Below are 25,662 nucleotides of genomic sequence, written 5' to 3'. Positions count from 1 at the left end.
TGTGCAGTAAGCTTCATTGCCAAATCTCTGCTTAAACATTGTTTAATCATTCGCGTAGTTGATTTCCCGAGTCCTCCCGTTTGATCAACACCAAATTGCAGAAGATTACTCTGGAAATTATGGAATTATACATAGCAAATTTGTTTGTACAATATATTCGAGTTTGTTACACAATGTTTGCTTACGAACTGTTCCTGGCATCTTTTATCACTTGTCAATGCTTCATTGAGAGCTTTTAATTGTTCAAGTGTTTGACATGGTAAAGTTAAATTATATTTTACTGTGAAAGCAAGTTTTGTCGTTCCATTGGCATGTAAATTTTCACTTTTTTGGCGCAACAGCGTCACAACTTCTGCCAATTGATCATGGATTACTTTTAATGTGGATTCCATATCACCCACTTTTTGTTTAAGTATCTGTAGATCTGTAATTTGTAAATATATTATATATTTTTATTAATATTATATATTGTCTAATATTAATACATCATGGACCATTCTCTATAAATTAAGATATCTATTTTAAAATATACCATTCTCTGGTAGAACTTTGTCCTTGCATTCACAATTACTTTTGAATGCGTCTAAAGCATCTGAGCGATTCAAATTTATATTCGCATTATCCGATTGGAATAGAGATTCTTTGGTAAAAAATAAAAAATTAGTAAAGGATTATTAAAAAGAAGAAAAAATGGAAATAATAAACATTAATCCACTGAAAAATGTTATCTTTTTATATATACACACGTGATTTTTTAGGTGGTTGATTTTCTTTACCAAATTCTTTATTCGGCCTAATATTTTCGACTTCGCAGTCATCCTCGCTAGAAATTACTTATAAAGAAAAAAATCTTTAGGCATCAAAAATTGTTGTAACGATTAATTCGTATTTTATATAATTATATACTTGTAATTACATACTTAATCTTCTCTTCTGTGGCGTTTTCTTTTCAGACATAATAGGAGTATGAGAATGAGAATGAGTTTTCAGTTTCTTTGCGGAGTTATTTAAAGACGTTTCTACAAAAACACAAATTAAAAAATATTTGACATAATAATGACGATTCCGTGTCATAGGAAATAGGTTTACTGATACAATTATAATCTATATACCATGAATATTAGTTACTGATTTGGGCGTATTCATTAACATTGCAGTCTCATTCATTTTTCTTTTAAGACATTTTATTTTAAAGTCCTTCTCGAAGCGTGCTGCCTGTTCTTCTGCTTCCATATTGGAATCAGATGTAAACGCATATTCTTTTTTCTGCAGAATATGCAACTTTTCCACTGCATCTGAATATGTTTCTAGATTATAAAATAATTTTTATCGTTTTATTTTTTGTTCAATAAAATATTTGACCGATTAGATTTCTAACTTATAACTGACCTGCAACGCCTTTTATGGAACAGGGATATTCCGACCAACTTTCAGGAGCATCAGCATTGCATTTAGCCATTTGAATTATTAATTCAAAATCCTCTTCGTTATAAGGCGGTGCCATAAATTTTGTCATCAGCTTTCCTTTTTTTTTTATTGAAAGACACCCATTTGCTGAAAACAATGTCTATTGATTTTCGTGATTTTGGACCACGTTTTGTAAATTCAATTATAATAAATTTTCCATCTTTCTTATTATTGTCTTTGATTAACTAAAAAAAGAAATTATTAAATATAAATAAAATAATTAAAAACGTTTATAATTTTATAAAATGTATTATTTATTTAAGGTTATGTTATGACTACTGTAAAACGTTATTCGCAGCTTAATAAAACAGGATTTGACACTACGTAGTCTATATATATCTATATATAATACTTGCCGGATTTTGAGAGTCACTCATTTTTATAATTGTTTTTTCCGTGACCAATTTTTTCCAGTCCGTATCTTGATTAATTGTGATATTTAATTTCGTTGTGTAGCAACGGGATAACAAAAACTCTAAATCTTCCTTCTGCTTGAAAGTTCAGACACAACTTTATAGCTTTGTTGGCAACTTCATTAACGGACACAAAGAATAATGAGAAGAAGAATGGAAAGTTTGCGACCCGTTTAACTGCGCGTCATCTAACATTTCAGATGTCAACTATTTGATCGGCCATCTTGGATATGAGGCGTAAGAGGAGAGAGCGGAGAGAGTTGCTAACACAGAAAATGATTGCTAAACAACCATGAAACTCATTGAGTTCGACATTTTTTGACATTTCAGATGTTAAGTTTTAGCCTAAAATGAGGGTCGTTTTTTAACATACGTTTCATATGGAGCCTTCCATTCTTCTTCTCATTATTCTTTGTAACGGACATTTGAACAGGCGATGATGCATGATTATGGCATATCTCCCACATTCTAAAGTAAAATGAATCATAAAAAGAATAAGAGTGTAACCTTAAATCGTCTTAGGTTACGGAAATATCGTGCTGTGATGAAGTTAAAAAAAGAAAATCCTTCAAAATCAGGATATTACAGTGAAAATCAACAGTCGTGCTCTCACAGTAACATTTCCATTTATACGTCAAGTACGGAATCTTCCGATTATCTGGAAGAAAATGAAACTAAAGAAGAAGCAAGTTATAAATCTGATACGGATCGATCTTCCAATTATTTGGAAGAAAATGAAATTGAAGAAAAAATAGATGATGACCAAGATGAAGAAAGGGACGACGAAGGACAAGACGTTGATGTTGAAAATTTAAGAAAATGGACATTAGAAAATAAAATTAATCATACTGCTCTGACGCAACTACTCTTAATATTGAGAAAAAGTTGGAAACCAAATTTGCCAAAATCAGCCAAAACGTTTTTAGGTACGACAAATGCGAAATATAATATTCAGAAAATAGAAGATGCGGATGGTTCAATTGGAGAATTTATATATATTGGGATTGCTCAAGGTTTACAAAAGTGCGTAAATATTGATATAATTGACGAGAGAAAATTAGATTTCTTTGTAAACATTGACGGTGTTCAACTTTTTAAATCTAGCTCGCAATGCTTTTGGCCCATCTTAGGTATAATACATTCGACTCGTATACTTTATGAACCTTTTGTAATTGCTTTATATTCGGGTAATTCTAAAGCGAAAAAATCTCATGAGTATTTACGTGAATTTGTCGCCGAGCTTAATAGAATACAAGAAGATGGTATTATCATATCCAAAATACGTTTCGAATTATGCTTTAAAGGTTTTATTTGCGATACATTAGCTCGAGCATATATAAAATCAACAGTTAGCCACACAGCATTCAAGGCAAGTGAACGTTGCAATATCACAGGTGTAAAAGTTGAACGAACAACAGTTTATTTACAATCCAACTGTGATCTGCGATCTAATCAATCGTTTAGAAACTTTGAAGATCCCGATCATCATTTAGGCGCATCACCATTATTATTAATAATGCCACCTATAAATATGATTTCATCGTTTATATTAGATTACATGCATCTTGGATTTCTCGGAGTAATGAAAAAATTAATAGAATTATTCTTTGATAAATTAAGTCACTCAAGCAAAAATAAAATTTCTCGACGCCTACAATATCTAAAGCAACAAATACCTGATGAGTTTCCCAGAAAGTGTCGACCATTAAAAGATTTTCCCCGCTACAAAGCTACAGAATATAAATTAATTGCACTTTATCTCGGTAGCATCATATTCAAGAAAATTTTAAATGAACAAATGTACAATCATTTTATATTATTTTGCATCGGCTCACGATTATTATGGTCAAAAGAAACAGCATTTAATCACACAGAAATAGCTAAAGAATATCTCAAGGAGTCTGTTATTCAATTATCATCTCTATACGGACGTAAAACTGTGGTACTGAATATGCATCAATTAATCCATGTATCTGAAGATGTTCTTAATACAGGTTGCAGTTTAAGTGAGATTACTGCTTTCCCATTTGAAAATTATTTGAGCAAAATAAAGTATTTGATTCGTTCACTAAATCGGCCGTTGGCTCAATTTTGTAGACGACTTCATGAGCAGTCATATGTTGTAAAAGCAGTTCCTTTGATAAGTACATGGAAAATTATAAAAATAAAGAATAATGAAATTATAAAATTACAATACAAACAATCATTATTGTCAATAAAACCACCAAATAATGTCGTCATTCTGCAAGATAACAGTACAGTGGAAATACGCCGAATCATTTACCATGAACAATCGATAATGATTGAAGGTTGTGTTTGGAATGTAAAAAAACCGATATTTACTGTTCCAATTAATTCATAGGTTTTAAGAATGTGGGAGATGCATAATCATGCATCATCGTATGTTCAAATTTCCGTTAATGAAGTTGCCAACAAAGCTATGAAGTTGTGTCTGAACTTTCAAGCAGAAGAAAGATTACGAGTTTTTGTTATCCCGTTGCTACACGAATAAATTAAATATCACAATTAATCAAGATGCGGACTGGAAAAAATTGGTCACGGAAAAAATAATTATAAACATGAGTAATTCTCAAAATCCGGCAAGTATTATACGTACATAGACATTACGTAGTGTCAAATCCTTTTTTTATTAAGCTGCGAATAACGGTTTACATTAGTCATAACATATATAATCTTACATAAATAACACATTTCTTAAAATTATAAACGTTTTTAATTATTTTATTTATATTTAATAATTGCTTTTTTTAGTTAATCAAAGACAATAATGAGAAAGATGAAAAATTTATTATAATTAAATTTACAAAACGTGGTCCAAAATCACGAAAATCAATAGATATTGTTCTCAGCAAATGGGTGTCTTTCAATAAAAAAAAAAGGAAAGCTGATGACAAAATTTATGGCACCGCCTTATAACGAAGAGGATTCTGAATTAATCATTTAAATGGCTAAATGCAATGCTGATGCTCCTGAAAGTTGGTCGGAATATCCCTGTTCCATAAGAGGCGTTGCAGGTCAGTTATAAGTTAGAAATCTAATCGGTCAAATATTTTATTGAACAAAAAATAAAACGATAAAAATTATTTTATAATCTAGAAACATATTCAGATGCAGTGGAAAAGTTGCATATTCTGCAGAAAAAAGAATATGCGTTTACATCTGATTCCAATATGGAAGCAGAAGAACAGGCAGCACGCTTCGAGAAGGACTTTAAAATAAAATGTCTTAAAAGAAAAATGAATGAGACTGCAATGTTAATGAATACGCCCAAATCAGTAACTAATATTCACGTATATAGATTATAATTGTATCAGTAAACCTATTTCCTATGACACGGAATCGTCATTATTATGTCAAATATTTTTTAATTTGTGTTTTTGTAGAAACGTCTTTAAGTAACTCCGCAAAGAAACTGAAAACTCATTCTCATTCTCATACTCCTATTATGTCTGAAAAGAAAACGCCACAGAAGAGAAGATTAAGTATGTAATTACAAGTATATAATTATATAAAATACGAATTAATCGTTACAACAATTTTTGATGCCTAAAGATTTTTTTCTTTATAAGTAATTTCTAGCGAGGATGACTGCGAAGTCGAAAATATTAGGCCGAATAAAGAATTTGGTAAAGAAAATCAACCACCTAAAAAATCACGTGTGTATATATAAAAAGATAACATTTTTCAGTGGATTAATGTTTATTATTTCCATTTTTTCTTCTTTTTAATAATCCTTTACTAATTTTTTATTTTTTACCAAAGAATCTCTATTCCAATCGGATAATGCGAATATAAATTTGAATCGCTCAGATGCTTTAGACGCATTCAAAAGTAATTGTGAATGCAAGGACAAAGTTCTACCAGAGAATGGTATATTTTAAAATAGATATCTTAATTTATAGAGAATGGTCCATGATGTATTAATATTAGACAATATATAATATTAATAAAAATATATAATATATTTACAAATTACAGATCTACAGATACTTAAACAAAAAGTGGGTGATATGGAATCCACATTAAAAGTAATCCATGATCAATTGGCAGAAGTTGTGACGCTGTTGCGCCAAAAAAGTGAAAATTTACATGCCAATGGAACGACAAAACTTGCTTTCACAGTAAAATATAATTTAACTTTACCATGTCAAACACTTGAACAATTAAAAGCTCTCAATGAAGCATTGACAAGTGATAAAAGATGCCAGGAACAGTTCGTAAGCAAACATTGTGTAACAAACTCGAATATATTGTACTAACAAATTTGCTATGTATAATTCCATAATTTCCAGAGTAATCTTCTGCAATTTGGTGTTGATCAAACGGGAGGACTCGGGAAATCAACTACGCGAATGATTAAACAATGTTTAAGCAGAGATTTGGCAATGAAGCTTACTGCACAAAAACAAGTTCCTGGAAAAACATTAATAAAAGGAATGCCATTTTGTTCCATTTTACAAAGTAATTGAAACTATTAAAAATAACTTACTCTCTTATTACTCTATTAAACTATAATTGATTTATAAATTTATCAACTTTAAACAATTTACTATTCTTTCCAGATACTTTGAGAATTATTTATAAAGAGATAACGAAGAGCAATTCAATCATCAAAGCAATTGGTGACGTTTTAAGCAATGCCAAAGATTGGGATGGTTTCCGTAAGAAAAGGCAAAAGAAAGCCTTTAACGATGATGCCAATAGCGATGATGAAGAGACAATTAAATAATTAATAATAATAATATATATATATATATATATATATATATATATAATATAATTAATAAAAATATAATTAGTAATAATAATAATAATTATTATTAAGAATTTCAAAAACATTAATATCATAAATATGTTAAAACTTTATGTTTATTTCATAATGTTATCCCTTATTTTTTATAATATGTTAAAAGTACAAAAAATAAACATATTTCATACATTCAAAATTTTATGTCTTCAAAAAAATTATTTTGCAATATTTATTATTGTTTCGTGATTCAAAAGCCCGATCGAGTCTAGTCAAGAACCCGGTCAGGTTCCAGCACACAAATACAATCGGGCCCCGGCCAAAAACTCCGATCAGGTTCCTGGTTAGGAACCGCAGTCGGGGCCTGACCGGGCTCTCCAGTTAGGAACCTAACTTGGCGAATCATTACATCCCCGGCCGGGTCCAGACCGGGCTTGTTGGCCAGGGCCCGATTTCAAATCGGGAAAAGCAGCCAGGAACCCGGTCGGGGGTTCCGATTTCAATTTCTACCAGCATGTGATCATAATTGTAAATTTATTCATTGTTACACGTTGGATCTGTTCATGATTAGCGAGTATTCCGTTTATCAAAAGTACAATCATATTTAGGAGATGTATCTAAGTTTCCAAAAGATTGTCATTTAATTGGAGACTCAGCTTACCATATAAATTGCACGAAAGTTTATTAATACCGTATCGAGATAACGGACACTTGACAGAACGTCAGCGAAATTTTAATTTTTGTCATGCTTTAGCGAAAATAGCTATAGAAAGAACATTTTGGTTATTGAAAGGACGATTTCTAAGTCTTCTTACATTTTTTGCAACGAGTGGATTTAATCCCTAAACATATCTTTGCATGTTGCGTTTTGCAAAATATATGTTTAATGATAGATGATGAATAAAAAATAGAAATGAATGAAAACGTACAAATTAATCAAGAAGCTAATATCGAACAACGTCGTGATGTTGCTCAGGCAGGTATTGCTAAAAAAGATTTAATATGTGAAAGACCGAGACTGAAAAATGTGTAAAATATAAAAATCTTGTATTTTAATTAATGACTTAAACATTTGAGCAATTCTACAATACAGTTCAAATTATTTACTTATTGTTATAAAATATAATTATAGATATTAAAATATTTATAAGTACATATACCCACATATTAAAGAAAAATTGTATCTTATTAAATCCTTGCTTCAATAATCATAACAATTTTTACCGCTTTTATCTTTTAGTATTATCAATCTGTAGAGTATATAATATATAACAAACATCCTTATCTCTGTACGCGTTTGAACGAATAAAATCACATAAACGTAGTAATATAATTTTATAATAGTACAATATTGCAAGCACTTAAAATATTTCAGTGTCTAATATCATATTAGTGATTTTAATGAGTGATTTTATAACTTTTTGTACTTAGTGTTACGAATATTTTCGGGCCTCGGATTTCGGTGAACGAGCATATTCGTTATGTACTATGCGCGCGCGCGATCTCCATTTTTATATTCAAATTATCATTGAACCTGAATTTCAGAAATTATTTGTCGACATACGCGACACGTCGCTAGAGATTGTTTAAAAACTTTTCTTTCTATTCGTTTCGATCAAATCTAATTCATATATACATATATGTATGTATATTATTATCTTTGTTGCGAATGAATATCGTGCTCCTCATGCGGACGTAGCTAACAAATTTGTACATTAATTAGTTTTTTTATTATTGTCATGGTATATATTGTGACGGAGTTCTTACGCGCCCGCCACAAGTCTTAGTCAGCTGCTCACAGCGTGGTTCGAGAACGCGATATTTATCCCTTTCAAGTAATTATTAGCGTAATTGGGCGCCAGGCACGAGAGAGCGTGCCACTCTTTCGGTTCACTAATTTCTTAACGTTATGCTAACGCTAATTGCCATGAGCGGGGACGATATGACCGTCTGGTAGCTCCCCATTAAGTCGGTAGAGGCGCGGGGGGGGGGGCAAGTGGTGATTGAGAGAGCAAAGAAGAATCGTAGAATAACGAGGCAAGAATTAACAAAGAGAATAACGTATATTTGGAATCCTCGGGTTAGTGGAATACAAAACCTCACACGCGGTTTACCCGCGTGCGGAATGCGTTACAGAATCGCGGAATGTTACTCAAAGCGGCTCAGTAATCGGACAGTATCATATGTCAGTCACAAACGTAACGATTCAATCGCCTTGGCGAGGCGGTCGCCGCAGGAAAAGGTGCACACATCAAGGCGGAATTTCGCGAAGCGAGTCATGCACACGCTAACCGAAAGATCTCGCGATTTCTCTCACCGCTACTACCGTAACTAAGCTACGTGCAACCCGCGAAGTCAGACAAAACTCACACACGCACAATTACATGAACTCAAGAGACAATGACGGCTTGGCTGTGGCGATACAGGCGCGGATACCGAAACTAAAGAAACTGCGTTAATACGGCGGGATCGGGCGAGCAACGTCGCGGCTGTAACAACGGCTACGTTTACAATATTACACGCGAATACGAGACAGTACGGAGTGGACTCTACTTAATTCAGTCAGTCGCAATGTCACCCGTTTTTGATCACGAAATTGGTGACTTTACAATTTGTTTTGACGCTCGTCTCACCCTTCGGCGCGGCACCGAACCTCTCTCTGCGTCTTCTCCGGAAGTTTGACCTTCGAGTCCTCGGCACCAGTCTCCGGCTCGGAACACGCTCACAGTACAAGTGAGCATCGATCCTCGATCCCGCGGGAAGCCCGCGGTGTCGCGCCCCACTTATCGCCGCTGCCGCTTCCGCATTGGCTGTTATCAGCGCATGTGCGCGTTATTCTATCGTTCTGCGCTTCTGACGTCGATAGCGCGCAAGGCCTAAATTCGGCAGGTACTTCTCGTTTGTAACGTTCGGCGTTTCTGGGAACTGATATCGGCCGGCCTTGTCTCCGGTGGCCGTCGCCTCAGGCCCGCGAGGCTTTCCCTGCACGGTTCTAGTTATCGCCTCGTTCTCTTTCTTGCCTTTTAGCGTTGGTTGGCGTAGTTTCGCGCTACTTCTGCCTGCGGAATCGTACTTTACCGTTCCGAAAAATTAAATCCTGACAGACAAGATTTTTTGTTCGGCGGTAAACGAAAGGGACAGTGTGAGCGGTACAACCTGCGAGCCCCCGCGTCTCGGGGTGCTCTGTAAATCTCTTGGCAATGTTCTTGATTCTCGTTTCCTTCCCAATGCCTCCGGATGGACGAAACGTTTTGCTAGTACAAGATGTTTTCTCGCAGTCACCGGTTCTCTCCTCGATGGGCCTACCGCTTACTTGAAATTAACAGCAGACGCAGGGACGGCACAGAGACGAACACACACACTTAAACAATTGCGCCAACGGAACCGCGCCTGCTCTCGAACCGGAAGGACGCAGCATCCGTGTCGCGCCTTCTGGTCAGGCCATACGGCCCTTATGACGGATAACGAACGCAAGTTGCACCGTCACAATATACCATATATGACGGCAGTCCAATAAGTACTTAGCCTACAAAAGAAAAACGAAAATTTTGGAAAAGTGGCGATTTATTTCTCAACATACTCTCCTTTTAGCTCGATACACTTGACCCAGCGATGCTCCAACTTTTTTAACCAATCTGAAAAATACGTTTTCTCGAGGTCTGCAAAGTAGGCCTTCGTGGCGGCGATGACCTCCTCATTCGACTCAAATTTCTGCCCGGCGAGTGACTTTTTCAAGTCTGGAAACAAAAAAAAGTCGCACGGGGCCAAATTTGGAGAATACGGTGGATGGGGCAGCAGTTCGTAGTGCAATTCGACCAATTTGGCCGTGGCGACGGTGGAGGTGTGAGCCGGTGCGTTGTCATGGTGGAAGAACACTTTTTTCTTCGCCAAATAGGGCCGTTTTTTCTGCAATTCGGCATCGAATCGACCCAATAATTCAGCATAGTAGAGCCCTGTAACCGTTTTGCCCTTCTTCAAGTAGTCGATGTAGATCACACCTTGTGAATCCCAGAAAACGGTGGCCATCACTTTTCCGGCCGATAGGACAATCTTCGCCTTCTTCGGAGCACGTTCGCCGGGTGAAGTCCACTGTTCCTTCGACTGTTCCTTGGTCTCTGGTGTGTACCAGTGGATCCATGTTTCGTCGACGGTCACAAAACGAAAGAAAAAACTCCTTCGGATTGCGCTTAAATAGCGTCAAACACTGCTCTGAAGTGGTCTCACGGTTGCGCTTGTTGTCCGGAGTGAACAAACGCGGCATCCATTGCGCCGACAGCTTTCTCATGCCCAAAATTTCATGCAGGATATGACCCACGCGGTCTTTTGAGATGCCTACTGTTTCAGCTATCTCGCGCACCTTCAATCGGTGGTCCAATACGAGATCGTAGATTTTTGTCAAGTTATCCTCCGTAGTAGCCATTTTCGGGGCACCTGGGCGTGGCTCATCAAAAACCGACGTGCGACCACGTTGAAACTCGTTAAATCAATTTTTGACGGTCGCCATCAAAGGAGAAGAGTCACCGTACACAACATCCAAGCGCTCTTTGATTTTGCTGCGCGATTTCCCTTCCAAAAACAAGAATCGAATCACCGACCAATATTGCTCTTTTTCTATTTTTCTAAAATCCGCGGACACGCCCGTTTCCACACGCGGTCAAAACAAAACTACGAGTCCGATTCGGCTGAAATTTTGACAGTAGCCGTCTACGAGAATGTACTACACGATAGTAAATCTCTCTTGCGATACTGGCACCATCGGGCAGTGAGGCTAAGTACTTATCGGACCGCTCTCATATATATTGCCACGTATTTTCTTGACGCCGGAGAGCAGCGGCGAAATACGCGATCAAACAAAGGCATTACGCGCAAAACACGCGCGTGAGCGACAAACGAACCGAGAAACACCAAATGTTCACACCAAATCACGAAATTGGGCGCCAGACGCGATTATACCGGTCGCGTCGCCGGGTACACTCTCTAACACCAAACGCGGATTTACACCACGCAATAGCTCGTCATTCCAAAGCGCGTAATCGTCGCTCGCACGCGGCCAGCTAGCTCCTCTAACCGGTAGAGGGGCGGGATAGCGAAGACAGGGATGAAACGACTCTCTTACGGGAGGAGACGGGTAGGGGGGAAACTAAGTAAACTCAGGCCGATATAACATATATTAAAGCGTATAATTGAGACGGAGTACAGCCAAACACGAAATATAAGCCAAAGTAAGAAAAGAACAAGAAAGATGAAAAGTTGGCGAAAACAAATAGGCAGAACGCGAGAATTCTCTTAAATCCTACAACAATTACGCTAATGGCACGAACCACGGCGGTTGGTCCCGCGCGGAACACGACAGCTAATCACGCGCGTACTGAACAGCGCGGCAAAAACACACTAGCCGAACATTTGCTAGGCATTACTTAATTCAAAACGAAGCACAACCAAAGATACCCGCTGATGACAACGCCGTCGTCGCGGCCAAGTTTCAAAATTTGTCCTAAAACGCGCCATACGACAACGCGGGCGGCCGTGTAATCGCGGCCGGAACACGACTCGCGCATGTGCGCGAGGACTTTGCGGCTTCCCGGGAAACCGGTCGTTCGCGAGCTTCTACGGCGGGACGGCTCAAACACACGCGGCAGCCGACAGCTGGGTGCCTCGACGAGGTTTCGTGCTTGAGGTGGAGGACCAGCCAAACACCAAGAAACAAGGTGCGTTCAATCGCCACGCGGCGGACGCACTCACACACTAACCTAATGGCTCCACCTCAGAGCGCGAGCCGGTCGACACCGACAGCTCGTGGCTTTACACAGCGGTTAGACAAGTCACGTCGACTCTCGGCACGGTCCTCTTCCTCGTCTCCGGGACCCCAGACAGAGATCACTAGGCCGGACACCCGATAGCCACTTCCGGTAGCACAGGACGATATCCCTCGCTCGCTCTCTCTAACGCACCATGTACGCCGAACGCCGGGTTGCACGCAAAAGCCGAGAGGATCGCGCTCGATGCGCGATCGATGAGCGTTACCCCTCCCACAGGGTGCGCGATATCTTTGCGCCTAGCGGCGCGGCCTATCAGCGGCCGCCCTTATCTAGCCGTGACGTCACGGCAGCACAGTGTCGGGTCTCCGCAGGTATCGTGCGGTCCTCGTTGGCATCCGACATCCCCGCCGCTCTCGTTGTCCTCGCGGACGACAGCAGCAGAATTTTCCTGCGACGATTCTTCGCCGCCTCCTTCCTCTATGGACAGCCGGCATTCGACGGCCCTCGTCCTGGCCGTTCGTCTGCCCCAGCCTGTTCATCAGCTGTGCCACTTGCGAGCCTCTTTTGCGTGGCGCTTATCTGTCGCCACGTCTTGTCTCGTCCTCCTCTCCGTCGGCAGCTTCCTGTGCGCCGGCCCTGGACGATCGCCTTCTCCTTTTCTTGCCGCTGTCCATCTCCCTCGCTGCTGATGGTCCTTAGGCGACGTTTGTCGAGGTGCCCGCGGTTACATGAAATAAGCCGCGAATAAGTAAATGAAAGTAATACGCCACGCAGTCCCGCCAGAGATTTCGCTCTCTCGCTGAGTGCCCGACTCAGTCATACGCGCCTCCTTGCGCTATGCTTAGGTGGAGGACGAAATAGCGAGGCAGATAAAACTGCCACGTCACAATATATATATATATATATATATATATATATATATATATATATATATATATATATATATATATATATATATATATATATATATATATACAGGGTGTCCGGGAACTAGGGAACTTACCGCTTTGACAACTTAAAGGAGATAAAAAGGGACAAAGAAGTCTTATACTATTTTGCGATATTTGCAATAACTATCGAGTTATAAAATAAAACGTCTAAGCTAATGTGCGGTAACACCGTGTCATTGCGCCTAGTTTGTTGGCAACGGCGCGCGGTTGAACAGATGACGCGTCATAGTTTAAATTTGCACGGCGCGACGGTTTGAATCCGCCGCACCGCATGTACATACACTGCAAAAATCAAATGTGTTATTTATCAAATGTGTAAGGAGAAGTTTCAGCTAAAATAACACATTTGATTTTTGCAGTGTATGTACACGGGGTGAGGCGAAGTCACACCGTGGCGTCGTGCCAATTCAGACAATATCGCGTCATCTTTAACGCCGCCCGCCGTTAACTACAAGCTAGGCGTGATGGCCTGGCATCACCGCACATTGGCTTAGATGTTTTATTTTATAAATCAATAATTATAGCGAATATCGCAAAATGGTATAAAACTTTCTTGTTCCTTTTCATCTTCTTTATATTCTCAAAGCGGTAAGTTATCTAGTTTTCAGACACACTGTATATATATATATATATATATATATATATATATATATATATATACTCGTATATATATATACAGAGTGTTTCAGACCACCCGTACACCCCTTTTCTCTTCGCAGGATTAGGACCAATCAAAAATATGTTCAGACGAAAGTTGTAGGGTTTCAAAAGATCTATTTAATGATCTTATCAGTTTGACCTTGGATGGCGTCGCCAAGGTCAGATCGAAATCACATTAAGTTTTTTAAATGGAACACCCTATTTTTGATTCCAGAATCTAATAGCTGGTGTCAAGACCTTTCCAAAACACTATAAGAATGTTTATTTTCGTTGACTACTTTCCGAGTTGTGCGGCTTGAATGTTACACTACCGCCAGCATCAGCATTACTCAAGATGTACCATGTGGTGGTTACTTAGTCGGATTTAATCTTGTGTGTGGGTGTGTGCATACGTGCATGCGTATGTGTATGGGGGAGGAAAAGGGGAGTCAAAGTTTTATGTACTCTGCTTTTGTTTATTAACTGGATTGATTATGTTTGATGATCAATCATGTCCAGATTGACTGTATGCATTTTCCCGTGCTTAGCATTATCCAGAATGAACGACGTGGACGTGACGAGAATTTCATCCCATTGGGGTGCTTGATTCACGTGAGTCCCCTTGCCTCTCACGTTTGGGGTGCTTGATTCACGTGAGTCCCCTTGCCTCTCACATTTGGGGTGCTTGATTTACGTGAGTCCCCTTGCCTCTCACGTTTGGGGTGCTTGATTCACGTGAGTCCCCTTGCCTCTCACGTTCGGGAATGAATGAGTGTATGTTTTGTTAAGCGACTAAATGTTCAAAGTGAGCACCATTCTCTGCGATGCAAGCATCAACTCTATTTTGAAAATCATTGGTTGCTCGAAGAATTTCCTCGGCACGTAAGGATCGAATTGCTTCACTTATTCTACGAATCATATTATCCCTCGTAGTCGGACGTTCATGATAGACCAAGTTTTTTATCCTTCCCCAGAAATAATAATCAAGGACGGTGAGATCTGGTGATCGGGGTGGATAATTGATTGGACCGTATTTGCCTATCCACTTGTCGGGGAACATAGTATTTAATGCCGCACGAGCAACTCTCGATGTATGAGACGGACATGCATCTTGTTGGAACCACATGTTCAGGCGCAATTGCAGAGGAATATTTTCTAGTAAGACAGGAAGATCTGTCATTATCAAGGCGGAATATCTATCACCGTTTAGATTTTCGTCAAAGAAAACAGGACCTATGATTTGACTTCCAATAATTCCACACCAAACATTGACTTTCCAAATGGTTTGATGATCTACTTCTCTCAACCAGTGAGGATTATTTTGTGCCCAATAACGAGAGTTCCAAGTATTAACAGATCCATCACTTTTAAGTGTACATTCGTCAGAAAATAAAATTTTCAAGTGGAAATCAAGTGGTTGCTGTCTTATAAAGTTACAAAATACAAGTCTCTGTCTAATATCGTTATAATTCAACGCTTGATGAACAGACATTCTGTAAGGGTGAAATTTGTTATTTTTTAGAATGCGCCAAACACTGATTTTACTAACACCAGAATCTTGTTCTCGTCGTCTTAAAGAATCATAAGGGTTCAATTCTGTCGATGCAAGAATTTCAACTGTTCTTTCATCCATAATCGGACGACGAATTTGTGTACCTTTGTTATATTGAGGCTGAACGACACCTTTAATTTTGATTCGTTTAGCCAAACGTGAAAAAACATTTCGCGAGTGAGGAGTCCGATCAGGATAACGTTCCCGCCACAATCTTTCCGCTGCAATGAATGTACCTCGACACTCACCTAAAATTAGCAGCATATCATATGCTTCTTCATTGGAATAGGACATGGCTAAATAAACCTAGACTAATAAAGAGGGTCGGATTTTTGTTGCGCGATTGATACTGATATGACGGTTATTGAAGACGTAGGTGACAAGTTTGAGAGAGTTATTGTCACTCGTGTTGAGTTGAGTCACAATAGCGTTGTGGTGAATACATCTCTACTACATCCTATGCAAATAACAATATGTATAAAATCACGAGTTAGACATCGTTACGCAGAAAGCCGCGCTCGTTATTGCTCGTGTGGTACCGTTAAAGTAATAATGTAATTACATAATATTATGACATACATATGTATGTGACTATCTACGGTCGCGACAGCTAACTTTCACGATTTTTCATGATCTTTTTTTGTTGGCCCGGCTCGCGTGTTTACTTTCTTTGTGTCGGCTGCACGGCTTTCTGCGTAACGCGTGATTTTATATTGTTATTTACATGGTGTTGGCGGTAGTGTAACTTTCAAGCCGCACAACTCGGAAAGTAGTCAACGAAAATAAACTTTCTTGTAGTGTTTTGGAAAGGTCTTGACACCAGCTATTAGATTCTGGAATCAAAAATAGGGTGTTTCATTTAAAAAACTTAATGTGATTTCGATCTGACCTTGGCGACGCCATCCAAGGTCAAACTGATAAGATCATTGAATAGATCTTTTGAAACCCTACAACTTTCGTCTGAACATATTTTTGATTGGTCCTAATCCTGCGAAGAGAAAAGGGGTGTACGGGTGGTCTGAAACACCCTGTATATACAGGGTGTCAAGTAACTACCGCTCCTGGTTTTGTGGATTGATAGATCAAGTAAAACAGAGCAGAAAAGTCTTTTACCATTTTTTAATATTTGCCATAGTTAACGAAATAAAAATTAATAAAGTCTGCGAATAAGCGCGTATCACCGCGCGCAAGGATCGCCCATCGGTCGCTGAGACGTAGGCAGCCAGAGCAGCCTTCTTCTCCCTTGCCGCGCCGCTCGCAGGCCGCAGCTACTGCTGTTTTTCCCTCCTCACCGCATCGCGCCACGCCTACAGCCGCGGCTGCCTACGTCTTGGCGACTGGCAGGCGGTCATTGCACGTGATACGTGCTTATTTGCAGACTTTATTAATTTCTATTTCGTTAACTATGGCAAATATTAAAAAATGGTAAAAGACTTTTCTGCTCAGCTTCACTTGATCTATCAATCCACAATACCAGGGGCGGTAATTACCTGACATCCTGTATATAAATATATATATACACATATTCTTTAAATAATCATTATAATAAATAATAAATTCAATTTTGTCCACATTGCGTTATAATTGTGTGAATATTATTACAATGTTGAGCGAGACCGTACTATACTTTAATTCTAAGGTCGCTATTATAGAGAGTATAGATTGTGCGCCGGGGGAACGACAGTGACGCAACGATGCGCTCGAGTTCCCCCACGAGATCACTATAAGCTAAACGAAGCATGGTCGTTTCTCCGTGAACACTGTATGTTTACTCGTTTACCTCTGCAACGTTCTTGCGGCGCGTGGCTTATTTTAGGCCTTTATTCGATCGTTATTGAGTGTGTTGAGTATTAAATTTGTGTTCGGTACGGCTTCTATACAGTGGCTTTCCTTATTTCTGACTTGTCCTGTCGTATATGCTGTGCCAGTTTTATAAACAGAGAAACGAGGATATTAACCTCTCGCAGCAAAGAATATATCGTAGGTAAGACAAAAAATCGTAATTGTAAATCGCATCCCATAGCACAGACCTCCTAAGAATGTTCGTAGAACATCCTTTGGATAAAGTGTGCTGTTTGGAATGTACATAATACAACCTAACCTATATTGAACCCACGTTAATTTTCACGTGCATATGTTGGCGATGGCAATTTACTGTACACATGTTATTATGGTGTTTGGAAAAATGACCTTTTTACTAAAGAAAAGTTGAGTTTAATCAAAAGGATAGAAATTATTTATTTTTAAACTAAACAGAATTAGCTGTTTAAACCAAAATGTGTGAATGTAGTGCAGGGAAAGTAATCACCTGTAAAAGTTTAATAATAAATTATTGTTACCTTTTTGTTTAAATTCAACCACTATTACGTAAATAACTCAGTTATACAAATTATGTTTGAAAACTATCCTTACAATTATTAATGCTTAGGAGTGAAAAATTTTCATATCAACTGCTTGCGATTAAAAATGTATTTTCTGTCTTAATTTCTTATTCTTCTCTTTTGTTAAGCCTCGACACAAATTTCTATTTCTTTTTACACTTCCCAGGTAGTACAGAGAATTCAAAAAGAATTTTTAAGAAATTCAGGTTTATGTCATCAATTCTGAGTTCATTTTGAGATGCAAAAAGAATTCTTTCTCTGAAAAGTCAGAAAAATAATTCTTTTTGCATTTTAAAACAAATTCATAATTGATGACATAAATCTGAATTCTTTTTCAATTCTGTATGCTATTAGGGTTAACTTTTATTGTTACATTTTGAATATTATTATGCTTGCATCCATAATTGTATTTATAATGTTACAATTGTAAATTGGAAAAAAATTAAAGTTTATGCATATTATACACTCGGTGATTCAGATCATCTGTATGAGCCAGCATATGCAAATAATCATAAACCTTTAAGACAATTTGTCTTTTACGATAAATAAAGTACACTATATATTGGATGACCTGAACAAATTATGAGTAGTTCCTATAATTATCTAAAAAAATTTGTCCTAAATGCGAAAATGAACTTTAAAGCATCATTGTCATGAAAGAAAAAGAAATTAAAATAAACTTATAATGGATTTTCATTATCAATTAATTCGAGCCAGTAAACTTTAATATATTGAAAATATTTATATTCGAATTGACCAATACTGAAATTCAACAATAATTTTCCTCTACACGAATTAAAACCAAACTGTTCATTTCTTAAAGTTTTAAATTATAGTATTCTTAGTAGTTTTTTAATTACAGCATATGCATTTATTTCTCTAAAATTATATCTTGAAGCATATTTTTATAACTTATTCTGATCAAAAGTTATTTCAATGAAGTAAATATTTTTTAACAGAATTACATTCGATATTTTAATTGAAATAATTTTGTCATCCATCAAGGAAATATAGATTTATTTGAAGTAATAATTTATTTAATGTTAATTTATTTAATGTAAATTTTTTATTCTTAAATATTTAGATTTAAATAAATGTTTAGAAGATACTATTGGAATAAATTATTTACATTATTTAAATATATTCAAATATATATTCCTAAACTAAGTAATTTTTTCTCAATTATATTATGAAATCAAATTAAATATATACGAAACGTTTAACTTAAAGATTTATTAATATACAATTACTTTTACGATTAAAAAATATACGTCAATTTTTAAATTGGCAGGTTTTACAGACGGCAAGTTCTTCATACGCAAACGTTATATTGACTGTCACGTTCACAAAAACGTTATTTGAATTGAAATAGATTTTGTCACCAATTATTTTCTTCTGAAGTAAAATACGGAATCATGCCTAAATTAAAGAAACAAAAATTTTATAGTCGTCGGCATCGAGGCCGACTTATAAAAGAAATGTTACAGGACATTGAACTTGGTGGTAACTATCAAGAATCAGAAAATTTATCTGAAACGAGAATGTCAGAGTGTGACAATAATAGTAATGATAGACAGTTGCAAATAAACGAAGACATTCCGTTCAATTACAATAAAGCTTGTAATCGGTCAATACAAGAGGAAGTAGAACAAGAAATAGAAGAAGAGCAACAAGAAGTAGAAGAAGAGCAACAAGAAGTAGAAGAAGAGCAACAAGAAGTAGAAGAAGAGCAACAAGAAGTAGAAGAAGAGCAGGATATGGAACAAGAAGAAGAAACAATCTTACCGAACGAATACGATAGCGAAGATTCAATGGAATCGGAACGCGATGTTGATAACAAAATAAATATTGGTAGATTGCAGACAAATCTAGTGCAATGGAGTCATGCAAACAATATATGTATATCTGCCGTAACTAATCTTTTACACGTATTAAGAACCGAAAATTGTATGAAGAGCCTTCCACAAAATGGTCGAACACTTTTAAAAACACCTAGAAAATCGGAAGTTATTCAAATAGAACATGGACTGTACTGTCATTTTGGAATAGAAAAGGGCTTGCAGCATATAATTGAACTCAATGTTGGCCTCAGGTGTCTACCAGAAGAAGTACATTTATCTGTTAATATAGATGGACTACCTCTTGCTAAAAGTTCCAAGAGCCAACTATGGCCTATTCTTGGGAGTTTTAGAAATTTTATAAATAAGAGACCATTTTTAATTGGAGCCTTTCACGGGTATGGGAAACCACCAGGCATTGAATTATATTTACGAATGTTTATCGAAGAAGCTGAAAACCTAATTCAAAATGGCTTTACTTATGCTGGCAAGAACATTCCATTCATAATTGATTGCTTCATATGTGACGCTCCTGCGAGAGCTTATGTTTGCTCTATAAAAAGTCATAGCGGATTTTATGGGTGTCCAAAATGTGAGACTAAAGGTATCTATCAAGGAAAAGTAGTATTTCCAGAAATGAATGCTTCGTTGCGTACCAAAGAAACATTTATCAATCAAACCCAAATTGAACACCATACTGGAGTAAGTCCCTTGTTAAAACTTAACATAGATATGATTTCCCAATTCCCCCACGATTATATGCATTTGGTACTACTGGGACAAGTGAAAAAAATGCTGAAATTAATGACCGGAAAATTAAATCCAATGAAACTGGGAACACAACAAGTTCTCGAGATTTCACGTAGACAACTTGCATTAAGAACACACATTCCATTAGAATTTGCTCGAAAACCCAGAGCATTAGATGAGCTTGATCGAATGAAGGCAACCGAATATAGAGAATTTCTCTTGTATACTGGACTTCTTCGTAAAGTCGTAAGACAGGACATATATGAGCATTTTCTTAAATTATCAATAGCTATACGTATCTTAGCAACTCCTGAAATAGATGTAGAACAAAACAGGTACGCAAAAAATTTATTACAAGAGTATTTTACCGACTTTTTATTATTGTATGGAATAAACAATGCTACATATAATACACATGGATTGTTACATCTGGCTGATGATGCTTTACAATGGGGAGCATTAGACAAATTTTCCGCATTTATTTTCGAAAACTACTTGCAAGAAATCAAGAAAATTGTGAGAAAAAGTGATAAACCTCTTCAGCAAATAAGTAACAGAGTTTCTGAATTAAGAAGAAATTGTGTTACCGTTGAAATTATCGATCGCATTAATACCTATAAATTAAGAAGAGAATGTTACAATGGACTCTTGATAAATGATTGCAGACCGCCGATGTATACAAAGATTCAATTCCAACATTTTACAATTACTACAAAAGCTCCTAACAACTGCTGCATAATGAAAGATGATAGTATTGTTATGGTAGAAAATATTTGCCATCGTAATAATAGTATTGTCATTATTGGCAAACTTGCGAAAAATGGAAAATCGTTTTTTAATTCTCCAGCACCATCGACTTGCTTCGGAATAGTACAATTTCCTGGCGAATACAGTTCTTTGAGATCGTTTTCAATTGAAAATATAAAAAATAAAGGCGTCGTTCTTCCTATTTTTGAACATCGCCACAACAATATCGTAATATTTCCATTGATACACAGTCAGTAATTATCTATTAATTATTTAAATATTTCACTATATACATAGATGTCTTCACGATTTTGCATTGTCCATTTTATGGAAGAAAACACTGTAGAAGTTGTGCCAGATTTTTGGATTTGTACATCAATGGATACATGTTGCTGGCCCAATACTACTTTCCCCAAGAAAAATGTTGTTCGTAGAACACTTCCCAATAAACATTGGAAGATCTACAAGTGCAGAGTCCTCAGCACGTTTGGTACGCAATACAAAATATAACGAAGAATATTTTAAATTAAGTATATAATTAATAAAATTAAATGATTTGAAATATATTACATATTCATTAAAGATTCTATTTCAATTTATATTAAATCATGACTTTAAAAAGCCGATAATTGACTGGATTTTAACATAAAACCAATTTTTTAGACGATTTCGATACAGCTCAGTCAAATTTGAAAGACGCCGAAATTTCATCGGATTTTCCATCAAAAAATGTAAAAGCTTTGGGAAAACGATTATCTAAACGTAATCGCAAATATTATAGTAACAGCAATTCATCATATGAAACAGAGAGCTGTACAAAGAAAAAGGCAACATTCCTGCACAATGCATCGAAGCCAAACTTCACAAGTACAAGTGCTACAAGTAATTCGTCAAACGATGAAGAAGAAAAGGAAAATACGCTTCCGAAAAAACCAAACGTACAGTTACCTAAAGCCTTCGCAGTTACCAACGAAAAAGTTGTAAATGCAAATTGTGAGGCTCCTAGAAAAAAGATTACTTTTTCAGCCACGAAGTCACCACAAAACTACCGCAATAGCGTTACAGGTAAACATATTAATTTATTACTAAAATTATCAGTTAAAGTAATATTTTAACTTAAATATAAATAATAAAAAATTGTATAAGAACAAAAAATAATAAAAAATTGAAAATTGCTATAAAAATCAGATAATTATTTATAAAATATATACGTTTTATAAAATGTACAATCGAGCAAAAATTCTAGAATAGTAAATATCTTTAAAATAGGCTTTACAAAAAAATTGAAAAAAAATTGTTTAAGACATTAAAAAAATGTATTGACTGGTGATGAGATTGAACTTGGAATTCATTGCAAATATCATGTTATGAAATATTTTCTAACCTCTCGTGATTTACCTCGCAATAAATTATTAAATTCTTATCGAGTTGTTTGTAAATGGTTCACATTTAGGAAACTGAATATATATATTTAGTATTGATTTGTTGAAATACATTGGTGAAGGATTTACAATAACTCTGTAAAAATAATAATGGGTTATTACAAAAGGTTAGAAAACATGTTATAACAACATTTGCAAGGCAGAAATGCTGAACACTTAACATATTTATAATATATATTGTGACATTTGTGTTGGACTCTTTTAAAAACATTAACTATTTTCAGTAAATTTGAAATATGTCTTAACACACCAATGCACACTGCTTATTGGCATATGTTCCTAATAATATCTTAATGATTAATTTTTTCTATTATCAATGTCAAACAACAGATATCCATATTATTCTAACAAATAGTATATAGAATAATCGTGCCGTAATAAAAATATATTTATGCATAACGCAACTTTTAAATTTCATGTTTATTTGCTGTTTATACAAAAATGCAATAATCCGTTTGTTTTCTGTTCTTGAATTCCCTGAATTAGTGTGCACTTAAAATGAAATAGATATATATTTGAAAGTTAGTGGAAGCAAGAAGGAACGTTCCAGTGCAGTCTAGAGCAGGAATAGAAAACAAGCCTAATATATAACGATATACTTCAGGGCCCAAACACAGCTTGCATAAAGCATAAGAGGATTGACCAATCAGAGTTTAAGAATATTCATTTAAGAAATATATTTAACAATTTGACCAGTCCCAATAGAATGTAAAAAGAATAATGAATTATGATAGACCAATTTCTTATAAATTAAGACTTGTTACATTAATTAGCTGAGTTCAAAAACAGATGTCAGGAACACTATTTCTTCTCTACAAAATATATAGATCTATGATATAATTCCACTAAGATGCTTAAGGTCGGTATTTATAAGCAATTCATATATTTAACATTACTTTAAGTAGGAAATCAAGTTTTCTTAAAATCCTGCTAAACCAATGAAATTGCAGTATAATTTTTGAGATTCGTGCTTAAAGTGATCATAAATATCAGATATGATTATGAATAGCTATAACAAATATTACATATCCTTAAATGTTTATAATATATTAATGTCTATAAATAACTTATAAATAGCCTATAAATTTATGGTTTTGCCCATAACATGCCATAGTCATAAGAAAAAACAAATTTAAGCTAAAAAGGTAATGGGAATGTTTACAGTTTTTCTTACCTGGTATTGATGACTTTTGAACTGATGACCCTCTTCGGAGGTCATAGAATGAAAAATTTATATACAAATTACAAATATAATTTTACAAATCTTTCTTTTTAAACCTTTTATTCTCTTCTACTTATCAGGTAAGTAGAATTTTAAAATATATTTACTTTCTTTTTTTAAAGTTTTAACATTGTGATTTTATTCTATTTTAGTTTTTTTATCTTACGTTACAAAGAATTTTTCGACTTCCGTTTCCGGAGCGAGCGAGAGTAGTAGAGTGCGATTAGAAGGTTTTGGGTTTACAGGCGTGGAGTGTATGCGGGGAGTGGAAGGAGAGAGCGGAGTGCGTGGAAGGAAAGTGAGAGGGACAGAAAGGTGGAGTGAGTGAGGGGAGAGAGATTGGGTGGAGTGAATGAGAGAGAGAGAGTGTAGAGCGAGAGAACAGCAAGAGTGAGGTTAGGAGTGGTAGAGAGAATAGTGAAGAGGAGAGGAGGGAGGGGAAGGGGGAAAGGAGTACGCGAGCGCGAGCTCGGGGCACAGAGGCAGAAGAGGCGAGAGAGCAAGCAAACGGTGTGGCACGGACGGAGAGGCGCGCGCGCGCACGGCCACGGCCAGAGAGTAGGCAGTAGTGAGAGAGAGGCGACTTGAGAAGGAAGAGAGCGGAAAGCGGTAAGAGAGTCGGAACATTGAACAGACCGTTACACAAGCAAATCGCAGTAATAAGTAATAAGTAATAAGTAATAATAACAAATGAGAAGATAGTTTATCAGTTTATTTTTATTTTTATTTTTTATTTTAATTTTTCGTTTTTTTTTCTGCAAAATAATTTATATTATATTACCTAAAGTATCAGATAATCGGGCTGCAAGCACAGACAAATTGTGTAATCATCACGAATAGCTACGGAGATAATAAACTATTAGGCTCATCACTGGAACGAAGAGGGAGGAGGGAAGGGAAAATGGAGAAAGGAGTGAAGGAAGACGTGGCGACAGGAAAGGGGATGGTGTTGAAAGGTGGAGGGAGAGGACGCAGCGGGAGTACGGCAGGGGGGATGGAGATGTGGAAGAGGAAAAGAGACATAGAGGTAGGAGGGGAGGGGGAGGACGGGAGTGAGGTAGGGGACGCTTTTCAGAGGAATAAAAAGACGTCGCGATCGCCGGTGCGGGAGGGGGACGGGGGACAGTCGGAGATGATGGGGGCAATGAAGAGATGGATGGAGGAGATGATGGGAAGGTGGGAAAAATGGGAGGAGAGGCTAGAGGAGAGGATGGAGGAGAGAATGAAACTGATTATGGGGGAGCTAGAGGAGGCGAAAAGGAGAGAGGAGGAGTGGAGGAGAGAGAGAGAGAAGATGGAGAAAAGAGTAGGAGACTTAGAGAAGAAATTGGAAGAAGGCATGAGGTTAGGAGGGGGAGGGAAAGGAGTGGGAGATCTAGAGCGGAGGGTAGGGAAATTGGAGGAGGGCGGAAGAGGAGGAGGCGAGGGAGGAGGGGGAGATGGAGGGCTAGAAAAGAGAGTAAGGAAGATGGAGGAGATGTGGGAAGAGAGGGATAGGAAGGAAAGAAAGAGGAGAGTGATGATAAAGGGATACAAAGCAGAGGGGAAGGACGTGAAATGTAAAGTAGAGGAGATACTAAAGCGAGTGGGGGCTGAGGTTAAGGTGGAGGAAGTGAGGGAGGTGAAAACCGGGCGAGAGGAGCAGGTAGTGAGTTTCAGGACAGAAGGCGAGAAAAGGAAGGTAATGAAAAAGAAAGGTGGACTGAGGGGAGACAAGGTGTGGATAGAGGACGA

The 25,662-nt window shown here is 36.9% G+C and overlaps 1 protein-coding gene across 2 annotated transcripts; it reads left to right on the top strand.

Annotated features, from left to right (window-relative positions):
* Positions 1–17,087: 17,087 nt before the first annotated feature.
* LOC120357551 lies at positions 17,088–22,196 on the top strand. 2 transcript variants are annotated; one of them, XM_039448253.1, is made up of 3 exons: positions 17,088–17,532; positions 19,221–21,754; positions 21,943–22,196. In XM_039448253.1, the coding sequence occupies exon 2, from the start codon at positions 19,345–19,347 to the stop codon at positions 21,520–21,522; it is 2,178 nt and encodes a 725-aa protein (XP_039304187.1). In that variant the 5' UTR covers positions 17,088–17,532; positions 19,221–19,344; the 3' UTR covers positions 21,523–21,754; positions 21,943–22,196. The 2 variants fall into 2 exon arrangements, with proteins under 2 accessions (XP_039304187.1, XP_039304186.1); XM_039448252.1 differs by having other exon boundaries at positions 21,928–22,196.
* Positions 22,197–25,662: the final 3,466 nt, after the last annotated feature.

The sequence above is a fragment of the Solenopsis invicta genome, chromosome 4 (genome assembly GCF_016802725.1).
Source record: "Solenopsis invicta isolate M01_SB chromosome 4, UNIL_Sinv_3.0, whole genome shotgun sequence".
NCBI classification, from domain to species: Eukaryota; Metazoa; Arthropoda; class Insecta; order Hymenoptera; family Formicidae; genus Solenopsis; species Solenopsis invicta.
The sequence above is the reverse complement of the archived record's forward strand: the minus strand, read 5'-3'. Positions and strand labels throughout refer to the sequence as shown.